The sequence below is a fragment of the Lissotriton vulgaris genome, chromosome 6, assembly GCF_964263255.1.
Source record: "Lissotriton vulgaris chromosome 6, aLisVul1.2, whole genome shotgun sequence".
Taxonomy (NCBI): domain Eukaryota; kingdom Metazoa; phylum Chordata; class Amphibia; order Caudata; family Salamandridae; genus Lissotriton; species Lissotriton vulgaris.
The window spans coordinates 230,383,841-230,410,654 of NC_141694.1; the positions used below are offsets into that span (position 1 = coordinate 230,383,841).

The window sequence follows — 26,814 nt, forward strand, 5'->3', positions numbered from 1 at the left end:
GATTGTCAATAGATAGATTTTATAAAATGAAGAGAAGCCAGGGGCATCAGAAAGAGCACCAAACATAGGTTTGATTTGTAAGTAAACATTGCAGTGCATGAGATCGTCATTTAAGAATATTGCAACCAATTTAATGCTTCTAGAATTGAAGTCGTACTTAGTTTTAATGTATTTGCTTGTAAAATTGTGCACAACTTTTAGGGAATTGTGGACTAATGTACATGTATTTAATTTTACAGACTTTTACTTCACTTTATATATAGCTTTTTTTTTTTTACAATACTCTAATATCGATGGATATTTTTTTCAAACTTTAAGTGATTTATGACAAAACCTACAAGGAAATACACTGCCTCAAGTTTTTTATTTTCACCCTCTCCCCATTGACTGTGGTTTTTATTTTGGAGTTCTTTATGCATTTTCTAAGCTCATCTAAGAATCTTAAATTCTCCCAAAGTACAATGTCATTAATTACTATAGGACCAGATATTTTTGGAATATCACAAAATAAATCTGACTGCCCCGACGACACAGAGTCGCTGTCTGGCACATGTTGCATATCAATGTGTAATTGTAGGGCAAGTGTCCATCAGCCTTAGATAATAATATTATTGCAGAGTGGGCTGAAAGCCCTAGGCTTTCTCTTTAGCCACTGAACATGGTGCCAGATAACAAATTGCCCAGATCATGGTCATTTGCACCTAGGTGTTCTTTGACAACATGAGCCAGATGTACAGAGCCATTTTGCAGTCGCAAAACATGTGATTCACAAATCTCAGTGTTTGTGATGCTCAAATTACTTTTTGCTATCTACAAACCCCTTTTTGCAATTTCCCAAAAAATGTTCCAGTTCACAAAAGTAGCTTACCAATTGACTCTGAATCACAATTAGGAATTGCTGTGATAGAAGTGTCACTTCCTCACTGTGAGTAAATGGTGTGTGACTGGAATCATAGTTGCAAACCCTGATAAAAAACCCACTCCTTGGTGGAGGTGGTAACCCTTTCGCGAAGGGGAGGAGACAGCTTTCCCTTTGAAAACTGCGTTAGGGAGCCTGAGGAATGGAGAAGGGGGTGATCCCCTGCCTGATACCCCCAAAGTGTTACTAAATGTTATTTCTACAGGCTGCTTAAAACGGTTTGCAGTATGGGAATACGATTGCGGTGCAGGTGTTCAGGAGTTCCATGCAAACCATCATCCCTGTGCTTGTAGCCAGTAACAAGGTGCAACAAATCACAATCTGCCTAATTAATTTGCATGAGGCAGGTCGTTCTGTGACCCACAGTTACTTGAGAATTTGCACTGGGATGTATAAGTTATGTCGGTATAAGTCTGTATGCAATAACAACTACTGTTTGCGATCGATCTCTGTGTACATCTGTCCCCATATTATTTTTTAGAAGATGTTTTGTTCTCCATTGCAGGGTTTGGTATTGTTGTGTGGCCCGGATAGTAATATGGCTAGTTAACAGATTGACTTCTAATTTGTGTTTTTTCTAGTTTATCCCCCCTCCCCCTCTTCCTGCCCAGGGGACCATATTACCAGCATGGAATCAGTGCGTTTTTGGCAGGGTCTATTTTTGTCAGTGAACATTATTCCTCCAAGGAACAAGGCCTTGTTTGATATTACTACTAAAACACTTTGTGCTGGAAAATGTTCCAGGCGATTTCTACAGCCTTGGACTATTCATCAAAGGAGATCATATACATCTTTCATGTTTTCCCTTTAAACTGTGGGTATTTTTTCCTCCTCAAAGAAAATCAGGCCAAGGGTGAATTCAAAAGTCCAAAACACTGCATCTCCTCCCTCAGCAGAAGTTGGCTCACCTCGAGTAAAAATGCCATTTAAAGGGACCAAACATCATGCCTTCTATCATAGCTTTGAACTCGTTCAAGGTTTTGCATCAAATGTGTTAGGGTACGCACAATGTAAACAGACTTGAAAATGAAAGCCAGAATGTCCAGTCTAATAAAATAAAATACTTTCGTATTAAAGCAAGTATCGAAAGTATCAAAAGAAGAGCTCAAGAGTTTGCCTGGCATACTTAGGTAAGATATGAGAGAGAGGAAAATATGCCTGAGAAAGCTACAGAGAATGTGATTAAGGAATGAGGGCTAGATGTACAAAGCATTTTTTACGGTCAACAGCAAATGACATTTTACAACATACAAACGCCCTTTCCCGAGTTGGAAAAATCTTTCCCATTTATAAAAGGCCAATTGTGATCCTTTCCATAGTCCCAATAAGAAGGGCAGTTAACCCCATTGCCTCGGGGCTAATTCCCCCGTGGCGTGGAGGGGAGGGGGAACTGGCATGCGGCGCCGCGGTGCTTATGACCAGCTCGGCTCGTCATGCAGCATGGTGGCCGTGTGCTGATGACTAGCTGAGCTCGTCATGGCCACGCCCGCTCAATGGAATGCCCAGCACAGCGGGGTAATTATCCCAGCGTGGGCGTTCCGCGGAGGCCATGACGAGCTCAGCTCGTCACCAGCACACGGCCACCGTGCTGCATGACGAGCTCAGCTCATCATCAGCATGCAAGGAGTTAAAAGAGCATTCTGTGAAAGAGGTGTGGCGCAGCGGCAAGGGCAACTGACGCTGGGGATCACGGTTCGATCCCCGGCTCCGCGGCAGGGGTCTGCCCAGCACCATGTGACTCTGGGCAATAGCTCGCGTAATCTTCCCGACGGCCCCCAGCGCCTTTACACCTTCGGGTAATTGTTTGCGCTTTACAAATACTGGACATTTACATTTACATTTCTATTTATGATTTCTTAAGGCATGAACCGATGACTTTTAAATAACTTTTCCATTTAGGAAATCAATTGCAGAGACAAAGGTCTGCTCTCGCTGGGACATTAAATTGGCCGGGACCAAAATAAGAGTGGCTCCCATTAGCGAACTTGTAGCTAAAAAAATGGGGCTATGTTGGAAACTGGGGCAGTTTTGAACTTGTAAAGACACAAAGTATAAGAGTTTTCTAATGTATGGAAGCTGCCTGGATTTGATCTTGCTGCAGTCAAGGTTTGTTTTATTGTCAGGGAAATCTACAGTGAAAAGCCACTCACCAGAATATAAAATAGACCCACAAACTGCAATAAAAAAGTCCCACACATCGACCTGTCAGTCCAGCTCATTAGGCACTGCCTGATTGCCTTATAGACCAGTCCGGCCCTGATCACTTATAAGCTCTCTATTCTTGCATTCATATCTAATCTTGAGACCTGCCTAATTACTATTCGATAGGTAGGTCATTTTAATGACCCTCTGCAAAATGAACAATTTTCAACCTGTCTCCATAAGCTGCAATCCAATGCATTCCCATTTGTAAACCAGTTGGTGTTCAATTTGGGTATCCCTAATTTGAGAATGCGAACAGTACATCGGCCCGTGATTTCTATAACCCAAATCCCATTATTCGTGAACAGCAGCTTTTTTTTTACAATCTGTGAGATAGACAGTAGCAGCTGCTAACGGACAGGGGTGGTGGAGATTAATTAATTTAAAAATATATATAACTTATAAAGGTCGGCAGCCACCTACCCTGTGTCTTCTCCCTTATTCCTCTGCAGTCTGGCCGTGAGCAAGAAGCACCCATCACACAGGCTCCCCTGAGCCAATCACAAAGCTGCAATGCAGCATTGTGATTGATCTGAGCACCGTGGATCACCGCTCAGACTCTAACAGGGAGCTTGTGCATTGCAGCCTTGTAGGAACATGCAAAGTGTGCATGAACTGTTTGGTCGGCTCAAGAGGGCCGGCCAAATTGTTTATGTGCACTTTGAGAGTGCAAACCACTCCTCCCCCGTGCTGCCCAGCCTACCCCGCCCCACACAGGCCACTGACTCAATAGGAAAAATAAAATGACAATAACAATGTTATTGTCATTTTATTTTTCCGTTTTGAGCAGTGGGGCAACACTCCTCCGCCTTATCGGAGGAGCCGCCACTGGAGACAAAATTCTGGTCCTTAAGTAAATGTGCCCTCCAGGCTGGTAAGTAAACTTTGAAATTCATCTTAAGTGTGGGCAAGTCACATGGGGCACTTCACAGCTACATTTCTTTTAAAATAAACTGATTAGTCTTTTGCAGGAAAACAAGTCACAAAAAATGCCTCTGATATCATTAGGATGCACTACAAAACCAGCAATCACCTGTCCAACAGATGTTAGACTGGAGTTGTTGCGGTCAGTCTCCAGTTTTTGTTTAGCGGTGTGCTATCAGATCTTTAATGACAAGACCATGCTATCAGAGCTCTAAGGACCTGGCAGACATGCCTATTAACAAAAATGAAAATGTTGGGCTAATGTAAACTGCATGTATTTATTAACGCATGCATGCTTTCATTTCTTCTGGTAAAACCCCTAACAATTATATTTAGAGCCATCAATGGCAACTATAATAGGTTATATGTAGGTGCATCATAGACTCTATACGGCAAGTACTAGGAAACCTATGTCTGTAGTTATTTGAAAATCTCGCTTCTTTTCGAGTGAGAATAAATTGCACAGCACTTACACAGGTTCATATGCCATTTTAAGGCAATGCTTCTCAATATTTAAAAAAGCCCCAAAAATACAAATCTGCATGTTCTTTAAGGAATTAGCAGAAAACAAATCAAGTAAAAATCGAGTTAATAATTTGCGATGGGATTCCCACACCAACTTGATAAAAACATGCTTAGATCAGAAAACTGTTTTAGAGAAGGCCAACTGAGCCTATGTGTACAAAACTGGGTTATTAGGTAAAAGAGCTGGAAGCCACAATCGATTAACCACAGTCCTCGTCAGGATGAACCACAAAAGCCAGTAAATAAACCTGTGCTGAACCCTCTGGTTTCTTGTCACAAAAGCAATGTGTGAAGTATTTATGTACCACTCCAACAGTCAAAGTGAATGCTCAATACAAGAAAAATCCCAAACCAAATTAGAAAAATAGAGCAATGTTTAATGACACCAGAATGTCAAAAATCCAATCAGTAAAGCCAGAGATTTAAGTTTTTAAAGTTTTAGGTAAAAATAGCCCCAAGAAGCACAAGGCAGCACTTGGGGTTATCTGGTTACACTGGACCAGGGGAAGGCAGGCAAACTGTGATGAAGCACTGGCCAGATACAAGAAGGGGGAAACAGCCTTTACAACACAGGCATCACAACATAATACCTTTACCATGCTTCAATTAACAAGCAATGCCTTTACCACGCAGAACCTTTACAATAAATATGCCAATCAGGGGCCATTTACTAACAAAGCACAGGAGCCTGCACTTTGTTGTTTTTCAATGGGATTTGTGGATCCGGCATGACAACTGCCGAAAACTTTAAAAAAATATATACTTTCATCCCCTGGTGGGTTACTGTGGCCCCCCACCATATCTGGAGCGTCAGGGTATTCCTAACCTGTCCCCTTTTCTTTTTTAAAAAAGGTTTTGGGTGGGACTCAGCTTCAAGCCAAGACCCAAGATGGCTGCCAATACTTCCCGGTTGAAGTGTTGGCAGCCAATCAAAATTTTAGTAGGATTTTGGGCTCCCAGATATCTATATTTTTTTAACTTAAATATCTCAAACATCTGAACGGATTTACACCAAATCACAAAAAGCACGCTTTCTGCACCAACATCTTTCTGCCAAATTTGGTGTAATTCTGTTCAGCAGTTTGAGCTATAGTCATGTTCAATAAAAGACAAAGATAGAAAAAGCTTTATTCGAGTTATACACTCATAAAAGCACACACATAAAAATGCATACATTTCTAAAAGCATCAACATCGTATGACAATAATTTTATAATTAAAAATACATGATATATAAAATAAAAATTGTTATCGGTTAGAGTTAAAAATAGCTTTTTCATGATATGCGGAAACTAAATGCATGTTACAATATAGCAACCTACAATTTGCGGACCATTCCTAAGTTTATACAATAGGAGCTGATACCATACATATTAGCCGCATTTTTAACATATTTAAAATTCATATATATCTCCCAGTTGTTGTCTGCAGGGATAAGTCGTACATAGGAAAGTGTAAAAATCATAACACATTAGAGGATAGAGCCCTCCTCCTTATAGACCAAGCCCACCCCAGATATTTAGCAGTTCCAACTACAATTGGTATTTCAGTGGAGGAACAAATAATTCTCAGCCCCTCAACACCACTTTGGACACCGAGGTTCCTACAAACTGGTGCCAGCCAAGAATTTCTTGGATTTACATAAGCATCGCATAAAAAAAGAAAGTGTGCGATGCTTTCCTTAGGGGCCCCACATGACGGACAACATGAGTCGCTATTAGTTCTCCATCTCGACGTCATGCACCTCAGGGGGAGAGAACCTGCCCTTAATTGGAAAAATAATTTCCTGTCTAATGGGACAGTTATGCTGTCCCAATATTTTTCTAAGGAAGGTCTTTGTTTAATTTCCAAAAATTTGCCCCCCATGGATTCCGAGGATACGCTCCTCCAAAGTTTCTGGTCGACATAATTCCAATATAGTTCTTTAATGGTGGATTTACTTGGGAATACTTCCCCAAGGGGGTTTTCCCATAGTTTGGAGAGCCCAAGCTCAGCAAGGGTGTCCCTTAGTATTTTTAACCATGTGATTTTATGGAAAACATCTAATTTGGCTAGTGCTAAGAACCCCTCAGCGTAGTGTCTAATTTCCATTGTGGTCCATAGGCGTCTCCAATAAAGGATTGGCCTCAGACGGGCACGGTCACTAAGCGATCTTCTACCTAGATCCAAACCAAGCGGAATCAGTGGTGTACTTTGGGGTAGGCTGGTGATCCCTCTCATAAACCTGTTCTCTGATCTTTGGAGGGTAGTAAGACTCTCAAAGCCCCAGACTTCAGCCCCGTAGAGGGTTGCGCCCAAGGCTTTGGCGTCGTAGACCATCAGAACAGGTTTTACCGGCCTGGTTTTGGATTTTACTTGTTCAACCCTAAGGGCTCCCGAGATCTGTTGATGTTTCAACACCGCCTTCTCTATGTGACGTGACCAACCAAGTTTGCTGGAAATCTCAACCCCAAGGTATGTAAAAACATTTACCAACTCTAATTTAGCGTTGTTCAAAAATACATTGGGTCGAGATTGACGCTTTTGCCCAAAGGCCATCAACTTTGTTTTGTTTACATTAACCTCAAGACCCCGTTCTTTACAGAATGAGTCAAAGATGGTCAAAGCTCGCTGAAGACCCGACGGGGTTTTGGACACGATCAAAGTATCGTCAGCGAACATCAGAATTGGAACTCTGATGCCCGCTAGCGAGGGTGCGTCAACCATTGCACCCGTCATCCTGTCTACAATGCCATTAATGAACAGGGAGAACAGCAGGGGTGCCATTGCACATCCCTGCCGGACCCCCCGCTCGACTGGAAAGTTGGAAGTGGTTTCCCCATTCCTCCCCCACTGAACCTTTGCATAGTTACTTTCATGCAAACGCATTATCAGCGTAAGCAAATCGGGTGGGACCCCTATTTTGGACAGAACCTCCCACAGCGTGCACCTGGGCACCAGATCAAAGGCAGCCCTTAGATCAACGAATGCTACATAAAGGCTGCCTTTGCCCAGGAGTACAGTCCCCCACCGCAGCATGGTGAAACGCAAGATTTGGTCGACCGTACTAGTTGCACGTCTGAATCCTGCCTGGAATGGGGATAAAGCATTGTTATCGTCTACCCAGGCCATAAGTTTGTCGACCAGCATCTTCCCCACTACTTTTTGCATGGTGGCCAGCAAACTAATTGGTCTATAATTTGCCGGGAGTGACCGATCCCCTTTCTTGAAGATCGGTATTATTATTGCCCCTTTCCATATACTTGGGATTTTTGCCCCTTTCGCTAGGCCGTTTCCCAGCAAGGTCGCGTATTTTGCCCACTGGACCTTGTCGTGTTTAAAAATATCTGAGGGGATTCCGTCAAGCCCAGGGGCTTTTCCCCCCTGCAAACTTGCAATTACGAGTTCCGCATCCTTAGTTGAGAATAAATCCCCCTTACAGAATACCAAAGGGATTGGTTCAATGGCCATTGTATCCCTACTCTCGGCATACTGGGGTTTAAAATATTCGACCCACAACGCCTCATCGACATTGTTGTCGGGATTATTAGGGGCGCCCCCTCTTCCCCATTTCACAGTTTTCCAGAAAAGTCTGGAATCCTTTTGTCCTGAAGCCTCGAGTAACTCCTCCCAGTACTCCTCATCCCACCGCTTCTTAGCCTTGTGGATACTATCCTTATAGAGTTTCCTGGTGGCGCTAATCGAGGCCTTGTCCCTGCTTTTGAGAGCTCTGCCCAACTCCAGTCTGGCTACCCTGCACTGTTTGTTGAACCAGGTCGCCATTGTAATTGGTGCTTTCCTGGTAGTCTTTGGAGGCTTAGTAAAGTGCGGTTTTATCAAGGAGAAGAATGTGTCGTGTATGTCAGCTATTTGGGCAGAGTCTGGTGTTACCTTGTCTACTTTTGCCATGGCATCAATAGCATTGACTGTCTCCATATTAATGGACTCCATAGTGGACGAGTTGGCCAGGACGTATGGCCATCTCACCCGTCTTAAATCATTAGCCATAACAGGTACACTCCCACTACCTGAGACTAGGTTAGTTCGTACAGCCTTCCACCATGAGTGGGATACACAGAGGGGGTTATGGTCGCTTTCTACTCTCCCCACAATTTCCATGTCGCCCACTCCACACCACAACTCCAGGCTACAGATGACATAGTCAATCCTACTTTTATTGTGCCCATTGTCGAATGTGCAATTGCCACCTTGGTCACTTTTTGTTCTACCATTGAGGGCCCTCAAACCATACTCCAAACATAACGCGTTCAACAACAAAATGTCTTTTGTCCAGCGCTTCACGGGTGTGAGGTTTAGATTTGGGATGCCCCAAAGGGCATCTTCCTCAATTCCTATTGGGTATGCATTGTTTTCTAAAGGCTCAAAAGTCCTATTCAAATCACCAGCCAAGATTACTTTGTTTCCCAATGACCGGGATTCAAGGGAGGCGGATAGGACCTCTAGGGTGGGAGAATTCCCAAGGCTCCTGCCCCTAGCATATATATTGTAAATGTCTATCATACCACCCTTTCCTACAGTTAATCTCAATAATTGTATGTCCTTGCAACCTAGATCAATAATTTTTGCTTTGACATTAGAGTTTTGTTTGATCCAAATTGCGAGGCCACCCATAGGTCTACCCCTGGGGCCTCTCGTAGCTGGTATACAAAAATTTAAATATCCTTGGAGATAAATTGGGTCAGAAGCCCACGTCTCTTGGAAAAGGCACATTTCGAATCCATTTACAAAATCAATCCAATCCTGTGACAATAGTCTGGCCCCCAACCCCGCTATGTTCCATGAAAAAAGTCTCTCCAGAGTGTTTTCTATGCAAGTGCCCTTTTCGTTAAATGCCATGGGCAAGAAATCATCCAGCTTCCCACCATCACAATCCTCTCCTAAAACAATGTTTACACAATTTACATCTATTCCCTCCTTCATACAAATAGTGGTTGAAATGCCTAGTTCCCTAGCACAACCTACAGGGCTTACAATGGGGCTCCCATCATTCACCTTCACCACTTCAGATGATGGGCTTGTTTCGACTCCGCTGTGTGTCATTGTTTCAACAGGGTTACTCCACCCAGCTTTTTCCCCATCCAGATGTAATTGCGTGACTGATCTATGTCAGCATCCCCATCTCATCTGCCCCTGGCCATTTTGGGGGATAAATGCTGGTATATAGCAATTACTTGGTCTTAGTATGGGTGCAGCTATGGGGCCAGCCTCTACCCCGGTATAAGGACTGGACCTCAGTGGCTCCCTATATCCCCCTAGGTGAATGACCGGTCTGGGATAAAAGAAAGTGAGGTCCACAACCCCAATCCCACCTATATTAGTATTCCAACCAGGTCCCGTTATCAACCCCACAACCCTTGGATCCTGGAAGTTAATTATAATGCACTCACCCCCCTGCTTTTTTAAAGTGTTCCCTATCCAGTTAACCCTTCTTGCCCCAATTATCAAGCCATCCACTCCCCCTGGCAGGGGTCTATTGACGCTAAGCCAATGCATGGCCTTGTTTTTCAGCATGTCATAGGTTTCTCTTTGGTCCTCCATTAGTGGTGGAACATTCATAAGTATGGCCACATATGGGTGGGAGTCCGGGGTGAGCTGTACTGGGGGGATCCTAGTCGGTGGTTTAGTTATATGGGGTTCTCTTTGAGCTTGCTCAGGAGGAGCACGGCACTGTATAAGGATGTTTTCCACTGCCACAATAGAATTAGTCCCGTTCCCGGTACTAGGGGCATCCCTTGTGGGACCACCACCCATTGCTATCTGGGAGGTAGGCCCTCCCTTATTCCCGTTGCCATTGCTACAAGGGATTTTACCCTTTCCTGACCCTTTGGCCGCAATTTTCCCCGGTCCGGTCGGGAGAGGTGTGGCATTGTTACTAATAGTGGTGGGCAGGTTTTTCACACTATCCTTACTACCCTTGTTGGCAGTGTTGTTGGGCTTAGTTTTCCCACTATTGCTAACGATTTTGGTGGACGTTAAATCTGATACATCCTTGCTATTCCCCCCTTTATTTCCCTGAACAGGAGCAACATTTGCAGGCGCAAGTTGTGAGTCTACCAACGCGACTCCTTGGTCTTTATCAACTATCTGTTGGTGTTTCCCAATCTCACCCATTTTATTGCCAGCCTTAATTAGTGATTTAATAGAAAAGAAATTGTCTAGGCTAGCTTGTTCTAGGTGGTCAAGTTGTTCAGTTAACTTTTGCAGTCTAAGCTCTACTGGATGTAGGAGGGAACGCATTATTTTTTCCACTTCTACCAGGAAGTCATGTTTGGGAGATGGTGGCCCCGGTATTACTAAGCAGGTTGGATCTACGGCTGGTGCCACCAGTTTTGCAGGAGGCACCATAGTTACAGGGTCTAGTTCTGATTGGGCTGCTATGGCCTCCCCCGTTGACATTACTAGGTCATTACTTGACAATGGTTTGAAACCCACCTTCCTAATCTTTCTAGCAGGTTTTTGGGGTTGTAGTTTTTTGGCAGTAACTCCCCATTTCCTTTTCACACCGGGCTTTGGTTTAGGCACTTCCAAATACACACTAGATTTTACCACATCACCTTTCTCTTTGGATAGTTGGCTAGTTACATCAGATTGCTCAGCAGATGGACTAGTTGCTACGGAGACTAGTGGTAAAATGTCAGTTAACTCTTTGTGGAAAGATAAGTCAAGTAATAAGTCCTGAGTGGCTGGTAAAACAATAGATGACAAAGGTGTGACCAGCGCAGGAAAGTTCAGACCTTGATTTTTATCAGGCGGGTTTTTCAAAAGCTCAATCGATAGCCTACGCCCAGCTCGCCTTTCCGCCAGTGCTATTTCTTTATCTATATCCTGTGGCAAGCGTTTGAAGTAGGAATCAAGGGGGCCCATAACAGCCGGCTCTGCCTCGGCCATTGAAGGTAGGAGGGTAGAGGTGCTTGTTGACAAAGCCATAGTAGAGGAATCCCCCCTTCAACCCACCAGTAAGCCCACGAGATACACAAGTCACAAGTCAATTGCTATATCAGTGGGTAGGTCAATACCTGGGCCGTAGGTGTTGATGTCCTGGCCCAGCCCGGCCTCCTGCGGCCCCGGACGGCCACAGACGGTCCCGCCCTTGTCCCGGGCTTCTCCCGGCGCACTCCCGCGCGCTCCCGCGCAGCGGTAGTGTGCTTTACTTTTGTTAGGTATGGACCAATTGAAGGTGAGCTTTTACCGGCGTCCGATGCTCAGGGGGCGGGGCTAGCTGGGAGAGCGTGCCAGGTGTTAGAAATTGGCCAGCAGGGACTCCTGGGCAATGGAGTCCCCGCGCTTGCTCGCAGCCCTGCTCTGCCCGGTACACCCCTAGAGAGATTGCAGGTGACACCAAATCCGCTCCTCGATGCGGGACCCGCGAAGCGGGTTCCGCGAGTTGTAGCGTTTCACAAATCCAATTTCCCGGGTCAAGAAAACCAGGGACACACGGAACAGCTCAGCAGAAGGGCTCGCAGCACAACACGAAGAACAGAGAATCCCACAGGTTGGTGTTGAAGGTGGGCTTTTACCGGCGTCCGATGCTCAGGGGGCGGGGCTAGCTGGGAGAGCGTGCCAGGTGTTAGAAATTGGCCAGCAGGGACTCCTGGGCAATGGAGTCCCCGCGCTTGCTCGCAGCCCTGCTCTGCCCGGTACACCCCTAGAGAGATTGCAGGTGACACCAAATCCGCTCCTCGATGCGGGACCCGCGAAGCGGGTTCCGCGAGTTGTAGCGTTTCACAAATCCAATTTCCCGGGTCCAGAAAACCAGGGACACACGGAACAGCTCAGCAGAAGGGCTCGCAGCACAACACGAAGAACAGAGAATCCCACAGGTTGGTGTTGAAGGTGGGCTTTTACCGGCGTCCGATGCTCAGGGGGCGGGGCTAGCTGGGAGAGCGTGCCAGGTGTTAGAAATTGGCCAGCAGGGACTCCTGGGCAATGGAGTCCCCGCGCTTGCTCGCAGCCCTGCTCTGCCCGGTACACCCCTAGAGAGATTGCAGGTGACACCAAATCCGCTCCTCGATGCGGGACCCGCGAAGCGGGTTCCGCGAGTTGTAGCGTTTCACAAATCCAATTTCCCGGGTCCAGAAAACCAGGGACACACGGAACAGCTCAGCAGAAGGGCTCGCAGCACAACACGAAGAACAGAGAATCTTAGTAGGATTTTGGGCTCCCAGATATCTATATTTTTTTAACTTAAATATCTCAAACATCTGAACGGATTACACCAAATCACAAAAAGCACGCTTTCTGCACCAACATCTTTCTGCCAAATTTGGTGTAATTCTGTTCAGCAGTTTGAGCTATAGTCATGTTCAATAAAAGACAAATCCCCATAGACATAACAAGGGGGAAAACACGTTTTGGGGCCTCCATTTAATATGATGAGCTACTGAGGGTGGTAATGTGATCTGCACATATCCCTGTTATGTTCAGGAGAGTTGGATGGTATGCCCTTGTAAGTGACACTTACAGATGTAACCAATGAATTTGCAAGCAAGTGGGTAATTCCCAAGCATCTTCAAACGCTTTTGAACACTTCACTGCACTTATAAATTAACACTTAAATCAACCAGGCACAATTGATGCAGTAAGATTAGCGAAGTACCCTAAACTGATTCATTATTCCATGGGATGCAGGGAAAGATGAACAGTCCCTTGAAAAATGTGTTTTTCGAATTACAGATAAAAGTCGATTCAATTTTTTACAGCAAGCCCACAGTACAAATGCAATGCTTGACCCAAACTTCAGAGTGAATAAAGTAAATGTCAGAAGTCTTATCATACTCCTGTATTGGTGGATATTTTATATAACTCTCTCAGAGATCTGTCCCTAGTACAGACGCAAAACATCCACTGATTTCATATTCAGATAAAAAGTAGGACTAGAAAATAATTCACGTTTTCTCCTGATGTGGGGGTGGTTTGAGCAGATATTTAACTTTAGTCTCATAATGGTTACAAAATTAAATCTATATATATAAAAACGAAAGTATGTCTGTCTGTCTGTCTGTTTGTCCTTTATGCATTACTACACCATTCATCCAATCGCCATGAAACTTTGGGAAGTTGTTGAGTACACGACCGCGAAGGTTTCTGTGAAAAGATTTTTATTTAAAATCGGCCCCCCAGGGCACTCATAATCTTTCGAAAACTGAAATAGACAACGAATTTGCGAGCATCGCCGACAGTTATGACCCCCAAACGGAAATCGATTGGTCAATCTACATCAGAAGCACAAAAGAAAAAGGCATTACGAGCATCAGAAACAGACGAGCAACGGGAAGCAAGATTAGAAGCTGTTCGAATATAAACTGCTCAAGCCCGTAATTCTCAAAAGAACGAGCAACGAGAATCAAAATTGGAACCCGATCGAGTACGCACTGCTCAAGCACGTTCTTCTCAAACGAACAAGCAACCAGAATCAAGATTGGAAGCCAATCGGGGACGCACTGCTCAAGCCACACTTAAAAATATTTTCAAAAATAAAATGATTAAGTTTCAATAACAATGACACAATGTAAATTTAATGTTATCATAACTAGTTTCCATGAATTTCCTTTCTTCTGAGATCGCAGCAACGCGCGACGGGTAAGCTAGTCATCAATAAACAAAAGCATTCACTTAAAATATTTAATGACTTTGCAACTTATAAACTAAAGAAGAGTTAGCATTCATTGTAGAGTATACAAAATTGGCCAATTCTACAAATGTTTAGTTTTTGGGAGAAAGTTAATAAACATTCTTACAAGTTTTCAATATGTTTAAAAGATTTCATGAAATGGATATGCTTCCTTGAAACTAATGGACCTTAAGGAATCCACTGCAGCTTACAAATGTGTATTTTAAAATCATTGTTCCTCAAATGTATATTGTAGCTGGCATTTAAATAATCTATTAGGCAACATAAGGAATGAAAAGAGGAAACAGAGTTCCTTAATGTGCTAAGATTTCACTTCTAATAAATAATTTTGAAAACCTTGCTAATGGAATGACTATTGTGAACTGTAGCGCTCACTTATGGCATAAACATGACAGGCTTAGGCGGGGCATGGAATTAAATGATTAAAGAAACAAAAATCTAAGGGCCAGATGTACACACATTAGGAAAACCAATTTCCAAAATGCGATTCTCTCGGAATCACAATTAGGAAATCGGTATTACTAATGTACAAAACTCTTTTGCATTTGATTAGCGATTTCTAGTGGGTCACAAACAGGCCTACCTCATCCATATTAATAATGTAGGTCACATTTTGTGACCCACTAGAAAATGCAGCTGTCATAGGGATGGTGGCCTGCTGGGGTTAACAGACCAGCATGTATCGGATTGCTTTTAAATAAAGCAATTTTTCTTTTTTTTTTTTTAAACACAGCCAGTTTTCCTTAAAGGAAAACAGGATGTGTTAAAAAAGAAAATAAATACCTTTTTATTTTTATTTTAACACAGCCTGGTTTCCTTAAAGGTAAGCAGGCGGTTTTTAAAAAGGACAGAGTGAAACTTTGAAGTTTCATTTTTTATGAGTGGGGAGTGGTCCGTGGGACCCCAGCCTGCTCTTAAAAAAAATGTTTTCCATTCTCAAAGAGGAAGGGGTCCCTTGAGGACCCCTCCCTATTTGCAAATGGGTTACTATCTCCTTCAGGGACTCTGTAGAATCTGAAAATTTTGCAACCATAATTAATTTGCAAAACATTCATACATTCCATTCAGATTCAGTATTTGGAAGGGATGCCCTAAACACGCCCCTTCCAAATACTGGATTTCAAAGACAACACCGATTTGTGTTTTTTGCATATGTATAAGCCTCTTTGTGGTCGGAAATGGCCTGATTGCGCCATTTTCGACCCAAAAATGCTTCGCACATATGGCTCAAAGGGCCAGATGTATGACCAAATTAAGCCGTCATCTTGGGGGAAGTACCAGGTTGCAGGTCCAGTTGTTTGGCCCCTCCCGCCCTCGCCAGTATAAAATGACTACCCCTATCCGGTCGTGCAGCCCCACCTGCCCATTCCACCACATATTCCTCGGAGACCTTAGAGATTTTCGCCAGACAGCCCATCTGCCCTGTTCAACCACCCTCGACCGCCTGACACATCTGGGTATCCTCCGAAACCCCACCAGTCCATTGGGACCCCTACCTATCGCCCTCTGTCTGAACCAGCAACCCATCACAGCACGAGCTGGATTTCAACAACTCCACATTTTCTACCTCAACACCCGCTCCCTAGTCAAGCACCAACTAGATATTTTCCTTCTCCTCCCATTTCACAAACCTGACTTCTTTTTTGTTACTGAAACATGGCTCAACACTGACTCCTCCCCGGACATCTTGGCAGCCCTCCCAGACAACTACTACATCCTGCACGTTCATCAAGCCCCAGGGAAAGCAGGAGGGGGAGTGGCAGCCATCATTAACAAAAATCATGCCTTCAACAACCTGTCGACATTCGACCTTCCCGCAGCTGATAATCTTGTCATCAAACTCGAATCGAAAGCGGGTCCACTAATATGCATACTAATATATAGAACCCCACCAAATATGCCCCTTTTCCCTCTCTCACTGTGCGACCAATTGGCCGCCATGGTTACAGATTATACAAAAATCTTATTAATCGGCGACTTCAAATATTGGCTTGACAGTGATCTCGGTGGCCCTCAGACCAGCGAACTAATGGAGCTCCTCAACTTAAGCCATCACATCACCTCTGCCACCCACGCCAAGGGACACATATTGGACCAGGTGCGGAGCACTAACCTCACTATCTCCTCGCCCATCATTTCCCCTTGCATATGGTCCCATCACTTCTTGATTAAATTTAGCATCTCCATCCCTATGCATAGTAAGCCTACAACAACCAAGGGGGGTCTCATTAAGAAATGGGGCACCCTCGACAAATAAGCCTTCGAGGAAAGTCTAGAGAACTCTATGTCAGTCTACAATGCAGACCTTGATCAGGCCGAGGCCGATATCTCAAACTGGTAACACACATGCCCCATTAAAAAAACACAAACCTGTCCGCCGGTCGGACGCTCATAAATGGTTTTCTCACGACCTTAGGGCCCAAAAACTAGCTATCCGCCAAAAGGAACGGAAATGGAGGAGAGCCTACGACCCTTTTGAAGAAACCCGCTACTTGGCTGCTCGAGCAGATTATATGAAAGCCATCACCCTAGCCAAAGCCTCCTTCTTCTCCAGCATAATAGAACACTCAGACAATATATCCAAGAATATTTTTGCTATCGTTAACAAGCTCTCTAACTCTGAAAGAATTTTGCCACGCCATTGATCACCCAGGACCTATGCAACTCCCTTAATCAATACTTTCTCGACAAAATTGCCACCATTAAATCCAGCATCCCTGTCATGGATCCCTCACTTCCCTCCACCGCATTTGCCCACAGCACCTGCTCCTTAGATCACTTTCCACCCCTCGACACACTCTCCTTACAAGCCCTCCTGATCAGGGTAAAATCTGGCTCTCCTCGAGAATGTTGTCCCCCCCACATCCTAAAAAATATATTTTCAGTACTATCCCCTCCGATCTTGAGATTTCTCATTTCATCACTATCCCAAGGCATGGTCCCAAAAACCTTCAAGGAGGCAGCCGTTGTACCCCTTTAAAAAAAAAAAAAAGGGGCCGACCCCTCCACTCTATTTAATAACAGGCCAATCTCCCTCCTCCCCTACCTGGCTAAGGTATTGGAGGCTCATGTTACCTCACACTTATCAAACTTCATTGAGCAATCCAACTTTCTGGACCCCTTCCAAGCTGGATTTCGACCTGTCCACTCTACTGAGACAGTCATCACTGCTGTCTTTTACTCCCTCCACCACAATGCAGATAGAGGAATCCCCCAGGCCCTGGTCCTACTAGACCCCTCGGCAGCATTTGACACTGTTGATCATAACACCCTTCTCGACCGTGTCAAACAGGCTGGCATCAGTAACTCAGCCTACAGCTGGATCAGGTCCTTCCACAGCGACCGTACCCAAGCCATCCGCTTGGCCCCTTTCTCAGCCCCCAAACTTCGCACCTCCTGCGGAGTTCCCCAAGATTCCTTGCTGTCTCCCCTTTTGTTCAACCTCTACATGCTCCCTCTGATTCAGTCCCTCAAAACATTCAAAGTCCTCACTTTGAACTATGCTGACGATCTCCAACTCATCTTCACCATCGACAACTCCTCCGAATCCATCCAGGAGTTTCAGAGCACTATGCTCTACACCAGTCATTGGATGGACTCCAACCAGCTGAAATTAAACCCCAGCAAGACCGAACTGGTCTTTAATGGTAAAAGCCAACTATTCTGGGGCCCGCACTATTGGCCACCAGAGCTTGGCTCCCCTGCCACTCCCTCCACCTCGGTCAAAAGCCTGGGGGTGTCCATTGACAAAGACCTGTCATTAAAAACCCAAGTGAGCACAGTTGTGTCCACATGTTTCTTCCAGCTCCGCAAGATCAGGAAGATAAGCCGGTTGCTCACCCAGCCAGCCCTGATCCAGGTGGTGATAGCTCGCGTATTGTCACACCTGGATTACGCCAACTCTATCTATCTGGGCCTCCCTATCGCCCTTAGTAGGCGCCTCCAGATGGCTCAAAACACGGCAGCCAGATTGATCTATCGACTGCCACGCTGGCAGTCAGCAAGGCCCCTACTAAAACAACTTCACTGGCTCCCCATTTCCCAACGAGTCACATTTAAAATGGCCTGCATCACCTTCAAATTGCTTCACGCCCGCAGCCCCCAATTCATCAACAGCCTTTTGCCTAAATACACTCCCTCCCGCAACCTCAGGTCCGCCAATCAAAATCTCCTGACCATTCCCCCTTATAAACTCCAACGCCAGGGAGGCCGCAGGTTTGCCACTCTTGCCTCCAAACTAAAGAACTCCCTTCCCTCAGAAATCCGCTCCTGCACCAACCTCCTGATATTTAGAAAATAACTTAGAACCTGGCTTTTCACCCAGGCTCATGCTTAATTTTCCCCTATCTCCATAGCATCTGTCAGTCAGCGCCATGAAACCTCTGGATGTACGAGCGCTATACAAAACCTTGTTAACATAATATAACATAACCATTGTTACTTGCGACTTGCAAATTGTGACAAATTGCGAGTCGCAATTTGTGAGTCGCAAATCACAATGTACAACAGTGTTTCAGACACTGTTTGCGATTCCCAATGGGGTCGTAAATTGCATGCCTCATAAATATTAATGAGGCACTCGCAGTTTGCAACCCCATTGGGAACGGCTGGCCCTCCCAGGTATGGTGGCCTGCTGGGCTCAGCAGACATTCATGTCTGGGCCTGCTTTTAAATAAAGCAGTTTTATTTTTTTCAATGCAGCTTGTTTTCCTCTAAGGAAAACGGGATACATAAAAAAATAAAAATAAATGTTTTCGTTTAATTTTTTAAGGGCAGGTAGTGGTACCTGGGACCACTGCCTGCCACAAAAAAAAAATCCCCTGCATTCACTTCTGCGAGTGCTTTACCACCCTTCAGAGAAGTGTGGTAAACTGCGACTGTTTTGCGACTGCAATTGTGGTCACAAAACAGTCCTACATAGGGCTCAGACTGGCTATTAGGAAGGGACACCCTCGAAACGCCCCTTCCTAATAGCTTGTTGCTAATCCTATTTAGCGAGTAGCAAATGAATTGCGACTCACTAAATACGGTTAGTAGACGCCCCTTTTGTATTTTGCATGCGCAAACGGGTCGCAAACCCGTTTGCGTATGCAAATTAGGGTCGTACATCTGGCCCAAAATCACTTAAATTGTAAACTGTGAGCGGTTTACAATCTTTAACACCATGCGCGCTAGCGGAATTCCGCTCGCACGCTGAGTTTTGCGGAAACGCATGTTACGTGACGAGCTGGGCTCGTCATCAGCGTGCGAGGAGGCTACGCCATGACGAGCCCAGCTCGTCATCAGCGTGGAAGGGGTTAAAAAGACACCGTGGGTCTTGTTCACAGAGCTTTTTGTTTGGGTTAGACATGCAAATAGTTTTATTTACAAGTGCAAAACCACTTTTGGAATTGCCTACGTCGGTACATCTTCTTACAGGGATTGAGAGAGGGGGTTTCATGGCTGGAAGCCACAAACTCAAACGTTTATGGATAATTATAATCTCTTTTCTAGCTGATTGGATCTGGAAAAGGCTAGTACTAACACGGGCCCGAGTAATTCCCTATCCAGGGTGTGAAGGAGAAGGGAACACTGCAAAAATGGTTAGAATGCAGGGGGAAATATTTCTACTTGTTTGAAAATGTCCCATAGAGAGATAATTAAAAAGCTAAGAAATGCATTTGCTTTGCACATTTTTCCATTAACAAATATACATACATATATAGCCTCATGTGAAAATGGAATTTATACACGTTCCCAAGAGTATGCCTGGAAACCTTTAACATTTTCAGGTCTTCTCACATTACATGACAAACATTTGTGAATTCAAGAAGCGAACAAATTTACACCCAATCAAGGTTGTAAAGCTCTGCATGGATATGTATTAATTTCTTGGAGAATTAGTTTCAAGTGTGCTGTGCTATAGAAACAGCCAGATATCACATTGAATAGCAAAGAAGTAAATGGATTGTTATCTTCTAGTCGCTTACCAATCATAGGAGACTCTATAAAACTCCAGGTATTTGTCTGTGGCACAAAGGATTGCAGGACTCCTGCAGATCTTCCCGCCTCATTCACACCTCCAAAGACGTAAATTTTACCACCACAAACGGTTGCAGCAGCAGAGTGCACTGCTTTAGGCAAAGGAGCCACTGCCTCCCACTGATTCGTGATGGTGTCATACCTGAAAAAATAGGCAATCTCAGCATAAGTTCTTACAACCACAATCCAATGGTCAAGGAACATATTCAATAACTCTCAAACTGAAAAGGCTTGTTTTCAAACATCCACATCATAAACAAACATTGGTGCCTGGTTTATTAACAATTCAGTTTCCAATTCCCCCTTAACCCCTTAAGCGCTGCGCCCGTCCAGCGGCCGACGGCACCACTACCTCGAGAGTGCTGCCGTCGGCCGATGGACGTTCCAACTGCACCTGCGCAATGGAACGTTCAGCACTGGAGCTGGACGTTCCAAAGCAGCTAAGGTGTTAATAATAAGCAGCATGACAGCAATTCAGACTTGGGGCCTGATTAGGACGTTGGTGGTCGAAACGCCAGACCACAGCGTCGGTGGTCGAGAGAATGCTGCCAACCCTGATTTTGACTGTACCGCTGGATTTTGCCTGTACCGCCGGGCTGGCGGTATGCCAGTGAGGGTCTTGCGGTGGCAGCATTCTTAGGCTCATCTATTGAGCATGAAGGCAATGTGCTGCACTGCAGTGCCTCCACTGTCATGCGAGCAATGTTGCCATGCATCATGTTGTGCATGGTGCACAGTGCACATTTGACAGTGGAAGGATGGGGGGCACAACATGTGGCCCTGGCCACTACCCACATTGGGCCGAGTTGCACTGTTTGGGACCCCTTAATTTCCTTTCCGCCAACCTTTTCATAGCGGGGTACCAGCCATTAAAAGGTCAATGGAAAGGAAGGTTGCGATCTGCACGGCTGTGCAGGCATCAGCACAGCCGCCCCAGATCGCACCTTTCTCTACCGCCGCACATGTGGGATCCTGATGGCGGTGGGGGTCTGACCATCATGGTCCTAATTGGGTGGTCGGACCGCCAAGGACATGGCGGTCAGACTGCCACCAAAAGTATGGCCCTTAATCCACTCCTTACGCTTTCAAATTTCAAAATACTTTATTTAGTTTACATTACAACCATAAAAGACATACCCTAGATGTTAAAATTAACAACACATAAAAAAACAAATATATTTTATCAATACAAGCCTGTTGAAAGTAATTTGAACATGCCACGATCATCATACTCTAGCCATCACTGCATATGCATTTATAGACAGTGAAAAACTCTTAATGGTTTGATACCAAACTTGGTAGCAAATTGAAAGACGGAGTAAATTGATTGTTCAAGTTGAAAAACCATCACATTTCTCAAATGGGACCAATTGCCCAAACTATTGAGTTGAAGTCTTAAACATATGACCGTTTAAACCACTGATATTTTGGCCCCCTTGATGAAATGCAAAAATGCACTAGACTACCCAAAGATGCAAATCATAGTAAAGGTCTGGTTAAAATGTACTCAAAGATTCAAGGCATCCATAAAAACAATGAGTTTGTCTATTAAGTTCAGTAAACTAATTCCAGTCAGAGGAAACAGGACAACATCCTCGTAAAAAAGACAAAGGAGTCCTGGAATGGAACACGGACCAATCTGAGGAATGTCCTTGGAACTATCTACTGAGAACACATCAATTCTATTAATGTTTAATTAAACAAGAAGGGGGGGGCAGGACATAGCCCTGCCTAACCCCTCTTCATATGCTAAATTAAGGAGCACTCTCCGTTCTGGGTAAAAATGTACCTTAGCTGTAGAGGCTGAATATAGCTGCCCTAGGAACTGCTCTATCGAAAGATTTACACCCATCTTGAGCATTACGGCCCACAATTTTGAATGACTGACACAGTCCAAAGTGAGAAAAAGATCCGTAAGGGACATGTAGATAGTACACTGTTTACCTGGCAGATAGTTGTTTATTAAGAGGTTAAGATTAAGACTCAGTAGTACCTAAGTGAGGGTCAAGTGGGTGAAAGACCCAGGGGACTTGGATGATGAAGAGTTGTTGGAGGCACTTGCATCTCCACAAGAGGGCGCCATACGGTCCTGATTTAGATTGATCCAATTAAAGATCCTCCACAGGATATACTACACATGCACAACAATAGTAAAAATGGGTAAGTTTCTACACCTGTGGTGGAATTTCACATTGATCCAAATGTACTGGAAGACAATTGTAACCCGCCTGGTGACTCTGTTTGAGAAAGAGGTGGAGGCTTTGCCTCGATTGTGTTTATTAAATATCTGTGAAACAACAAATTTAACGGTTGGGCAAAGACTGAGTCACACTAGGCCTTATAGTGGCCAAGCGCAACATAGCAAGGAAATGGAGGGCGGAGGCGGGGCCTACACTCTGAGACTGGGAAACAGACATGGACTGTTGCATGAAAGCTGAGAGGATGGTGTATGAATCAAGAGGTTGCCCACATAAATGGACCAAAATTTCGGGAGGCTGGAACGAAAGTAGAGGGATGCTCTGTCAGCCAGTTGGGAAGCCTCCCAACAAGAGAGATTCTGATGATACTGTGAAGATCTGATAAAGGGAGGATGGATGAATAATGTGGTTAAAGTTGGAGGGGATTTTCCTGATAGATATGATGCATGTAATTGTGATTTGACGAACCATTCGGTCATGTATCCTTTTGTTTCTTCATTTTCTCCCCTTTTCAATAAAAAGATATCTATAAAACAAAAACTCAGTAGTACCTATGTCCTTATGGCAGCCATATTGGCCATCAAAAAGATCCCATTCTCATCTGCTCAGGTTTCTGATTTTGCAAGTAGACTATGCGACACAAATTTTACAAGTGGGTCTATAGCATTTGGGGCCGAGTTTAGATCCTTTTTCAAAAAATGGGCACAGTAATTGAGGCAGACCAAGTTTGGAAAAAACTGTCCTAGTGTTTGCTCTTAACACAGTGGTTAACAGGGGGTCACAAAGGTCAGGATCCTGCTTAAAAATATCGATCACCACACAATTTGGCCCTGTGCTTTTACCTTTTTTAGAATGATCAATTGCCACACTCACTTCCTTAAGCACAAATTCTAGGGGTAGAGCATTTCTGATTATCTCGCATCACTAACAGAACCATTATCATCTTTGCATGACTGGCAAAAATATCACTAAAATATGCAACCCGATCCTGTGCTGGGATTAAGGCTTCAATGACCATATGAAAATCTTTCCTAAAGTACAGTTCATTTATCACCTGCCAAAAAGTGGAGCTATCCTTCAGTTTACTACTTTCCACCAGCTTCTCCTAAACTTCCTCTTTTATATGTTTTTTCCTCATTGGTGTGAAATTCATGTTTATGGCTCTACATCCCTTAACTTCATCTGCTACTTCAGGTATTCCAAGCAGTGCAACCTTCAACTTTTTATAGTTTTCTTGCATGCAGAGTCAAACCAGCCAATGGGTTTAGAGCAGTTTTTCTTAGGTTGTTTCATGAAAGCATTCCTAATGCCAGAAAAGACCACCTCATATGAACAGTTAATCTGTTCATTACCCGCTTTCTCATCCACCAAAAACATACAGATTCTCTTTAGTCTAATTAGGAACTATGGTCTTTGGAGTCACTGTGTTTCACTTGATAGCAACCCCATCTACCTTAGTTGACTGACTGCATGATAATTTGTGAATTTAATATCTAAAATGAGGGTGTGTGATCACTCAAACATGATGGCAAAACCTCGACCTTGCCTATCGGGTAAGATAGGCTTGCAGAGAGTTTTATAAAATCAATAGTTGTACAGGCTCTGCCCATAAATGGTGGAAGAAGTTTACTAGGAACTTGGCATACTTTATTTGCGAACCATAAACATTGTGTAGGAACCACCACACAGACAGCCTTTGCAGGTAGCTCACATAGGTGAATGTTAAAATCACCTAGCCACAATGTACAAACCTCTTTCTCAATTAAGTAAAGACCATCATATAGAGTAACTTCTAGGCAAATAATAACGGGGGATATGGAATGATCGAAAATAATATTAATATTATTTTTATTACACTGATTACCCACAGCCTCTAAGCAATCGTGCAGGGTAAATTCCACTTTACTTATTCTATGGCAACCTCTTTCACACAGACTTTTTTGCACAATTCTTTACCCTGAAGATCAAAATAAAAGGAGATATAAGGGAATACACAGACTTTTTTTATTGAAAACTCAATGCTTGAAAAACCGGCATCTATTTTGTCAAACACAGTTTCAAAAGTACTTTTAAGTCCATCTCCAACAGTGTCTCTATCATGGTTACCAGCTTTAATCCCTGCATTGTTTTTATCACTGCGGTGTGCAGTTTGCAGCAAGGTAGACTTTGAAAGGGTCGATCTAGTCACTGCTTTCATTTTTTTTTTTTTTAACAGGCATAGAATAAAAGGACTTAATAGTCTTAATAAAAGTGGTGTGGCTCACTGTTTAGAGGCGGCAGACCCGTAAGCAGAGGACGGCCCGGGACAAGGGTTCGATTCCCGACGCGGCAGGGTCGTGCACCAGGGTCAGCGGGCTCGATAATTCTCGCCTCGGTGCCTACTCCAGTCAGGGACCACACTCGGCAACTCTGGGCATTAGCTTGCCTCATCTTCACAACGGCCCCCCACATTCGCCGGGGATGCTTGATCGCACCTTAGAGATACCCATTAGGGACCATCTCTCAGGGTGAGCCAGGACGGGTTCCCCAGCGGTCGAAGCGCGGAGATACTCCTCCGGGATTCGATTCTAGCGCTATATAAACCCACAATTAAATCAAATTAAATTAAATAAACGAGAAAGAAATAAGCTAATACAGCACACCTATCATAAGTTAGATTTTGTCCAAGAAATGAACAATATTATGGACACATATTCATCTAAATTCAATAAATCAGTCCAAATAATCCTAAAATTATACAACGAGATCCAATATTGCACAGGATATGTTGGGTAGTTCACGAGACTTCTGTAGAAAACGTTCTTTTTACTGATTTTCAGAACAATTTCCAGCGTATAAAACAGCAAACACGTTTTTTGTTATTAAGGCGCATGTTGTTTTCGACGTGCCAAAAGCACTCTTGGGTGGTGGGTGCCTCAACCCAGCCAAGCACCCCGCTGTACTTACAGCAATTTGTTTACTATTCACGCCATTGACTGTTAATTTGCACAATATCTGTTTACTTTGATATGCGGTGTCTCGCTTTCAGGGAACGCTACTACCCTCTTTTGTGATGACTTATTAAACGAGGTACAGTTACTTGATTAGGAGTCCATTGCAATGCAGGCTCCGTCCCCTTTGGAGATTAAGATCTGCTGGTTAATCACACTCAATATGTTATGTTATGTTATTACTACTTGTAGAGCGCGCGATTACCCTAGGGTGTCCTGGCGCTGAGTATTGATCACCTGTGGAATTTTAGTTTGCGATCTGAACATCATCTGCGCCAGCTTGTCACCTATGTACTACGCGCACGGCAGCCATTTTAGATATCTTGGTCTCCCTGTCCACGATCGATCGCCAGCGTGCCCCTCTGACCCAGCAAGCATCCTCCGCGCACCCTGGCTCCCCCTCCCTCCTCCTTATGAGCATGACCCTTCTGCATGACCCTGTCCTTGGGAGTCACGCCAGCGCCTGACCAACACCTCCTCTCTTCCCATGAATGCCCCTCTGTTGATAAACCTCCCCTCTGCGCTGGATTGTCCACGCAGCATGAATACCCCTCCATTGATGGCCCCTCACCCCGTGTCCGACTGTCCACACAGGTCCGAGGCCACTGCATAAGCCGGGAGATATCATTTACTGACCCTTATTGTGTGAGGTCGCTCTCCTTCAAAGGACCCTCTATTGATCCAGGCCTCCCCACCCCCTGTGATATGATCAGGCGCACACATCCTAAGATTCGACGAAACACTCAGCTGCGTGATGACCCCCTCTCTTATCAGCAGGTTGAGGACCTCCATTGTGAAGGTATATGGGGGTGGGATTAGCACGAGGATTACGGGGATGTCTTTTTCTTGCCTTACAAAGTTGTGATTGTAATAAAGGAAGGTCACATGCCATAAACCAGTGTATAAGAGGCCAGGCCTCCGAGAGGCTGTTAGAGCACCTCGAGACGATACCTTGTTGTCTGATCTGATGTGTTCTGCTCCGTCGGAATAAACTTCTGTTTCCTGCCTTCTGGTCTCCGGCGCCTGCCTCATTGCTTGGTAAACTTGAATGGTACAAGGGCGGTTAACGCCGGGCAAATCTTGAGAAAGGTCCTAGCCCTACCTTTTTCTACACACCTAGCAAAATAGGTCTAACAGTAAGAGAAAAGCCCTGTCTTAAGACCCTTGAAAAAGGATATGAAGTCTGGAATATTTCTAAGTTTGAATGGGAGTTCATTCCACGCTTTAGCTGCACAGTGAACGAAACTTCTACCTCCCCAGTTGGCCTTTTTGAAATGGGGAATTTGGACGGGTTTAGCTCCCGTGGATCTTAATGTTCTTCCTGGGATATACCAAGAAAATCTGTTCCTGGTGATCTCTAGACCAATATTAACTAGGCAGATATGATTAGAGGGAGAGGGCATTA

General features: G+C 44.4%; 1 protein-coding gene across 1 annotated transcript in view; it reads right to left on the reverse strand.

The window, feature by feature from the left end:
- Positions 1–26,814, reverse strand: part of KLHL29 (kelch like family member 29) — a 729,019-nt gene that overhangs the window by 33,412 nt on the left and 668,793 nt on the right. Inside the window, exon 10 of the mRNA XM_086926271.1 lies at positions 20,170–20,363. Within this exon, the coding sequence (XP_086782397.1) occupies positions 20,170–20,363 (194 nt within the window). The remainder of the gene's footprint in view (positions 1–20,169; positions 20,364–26,814) is intronic.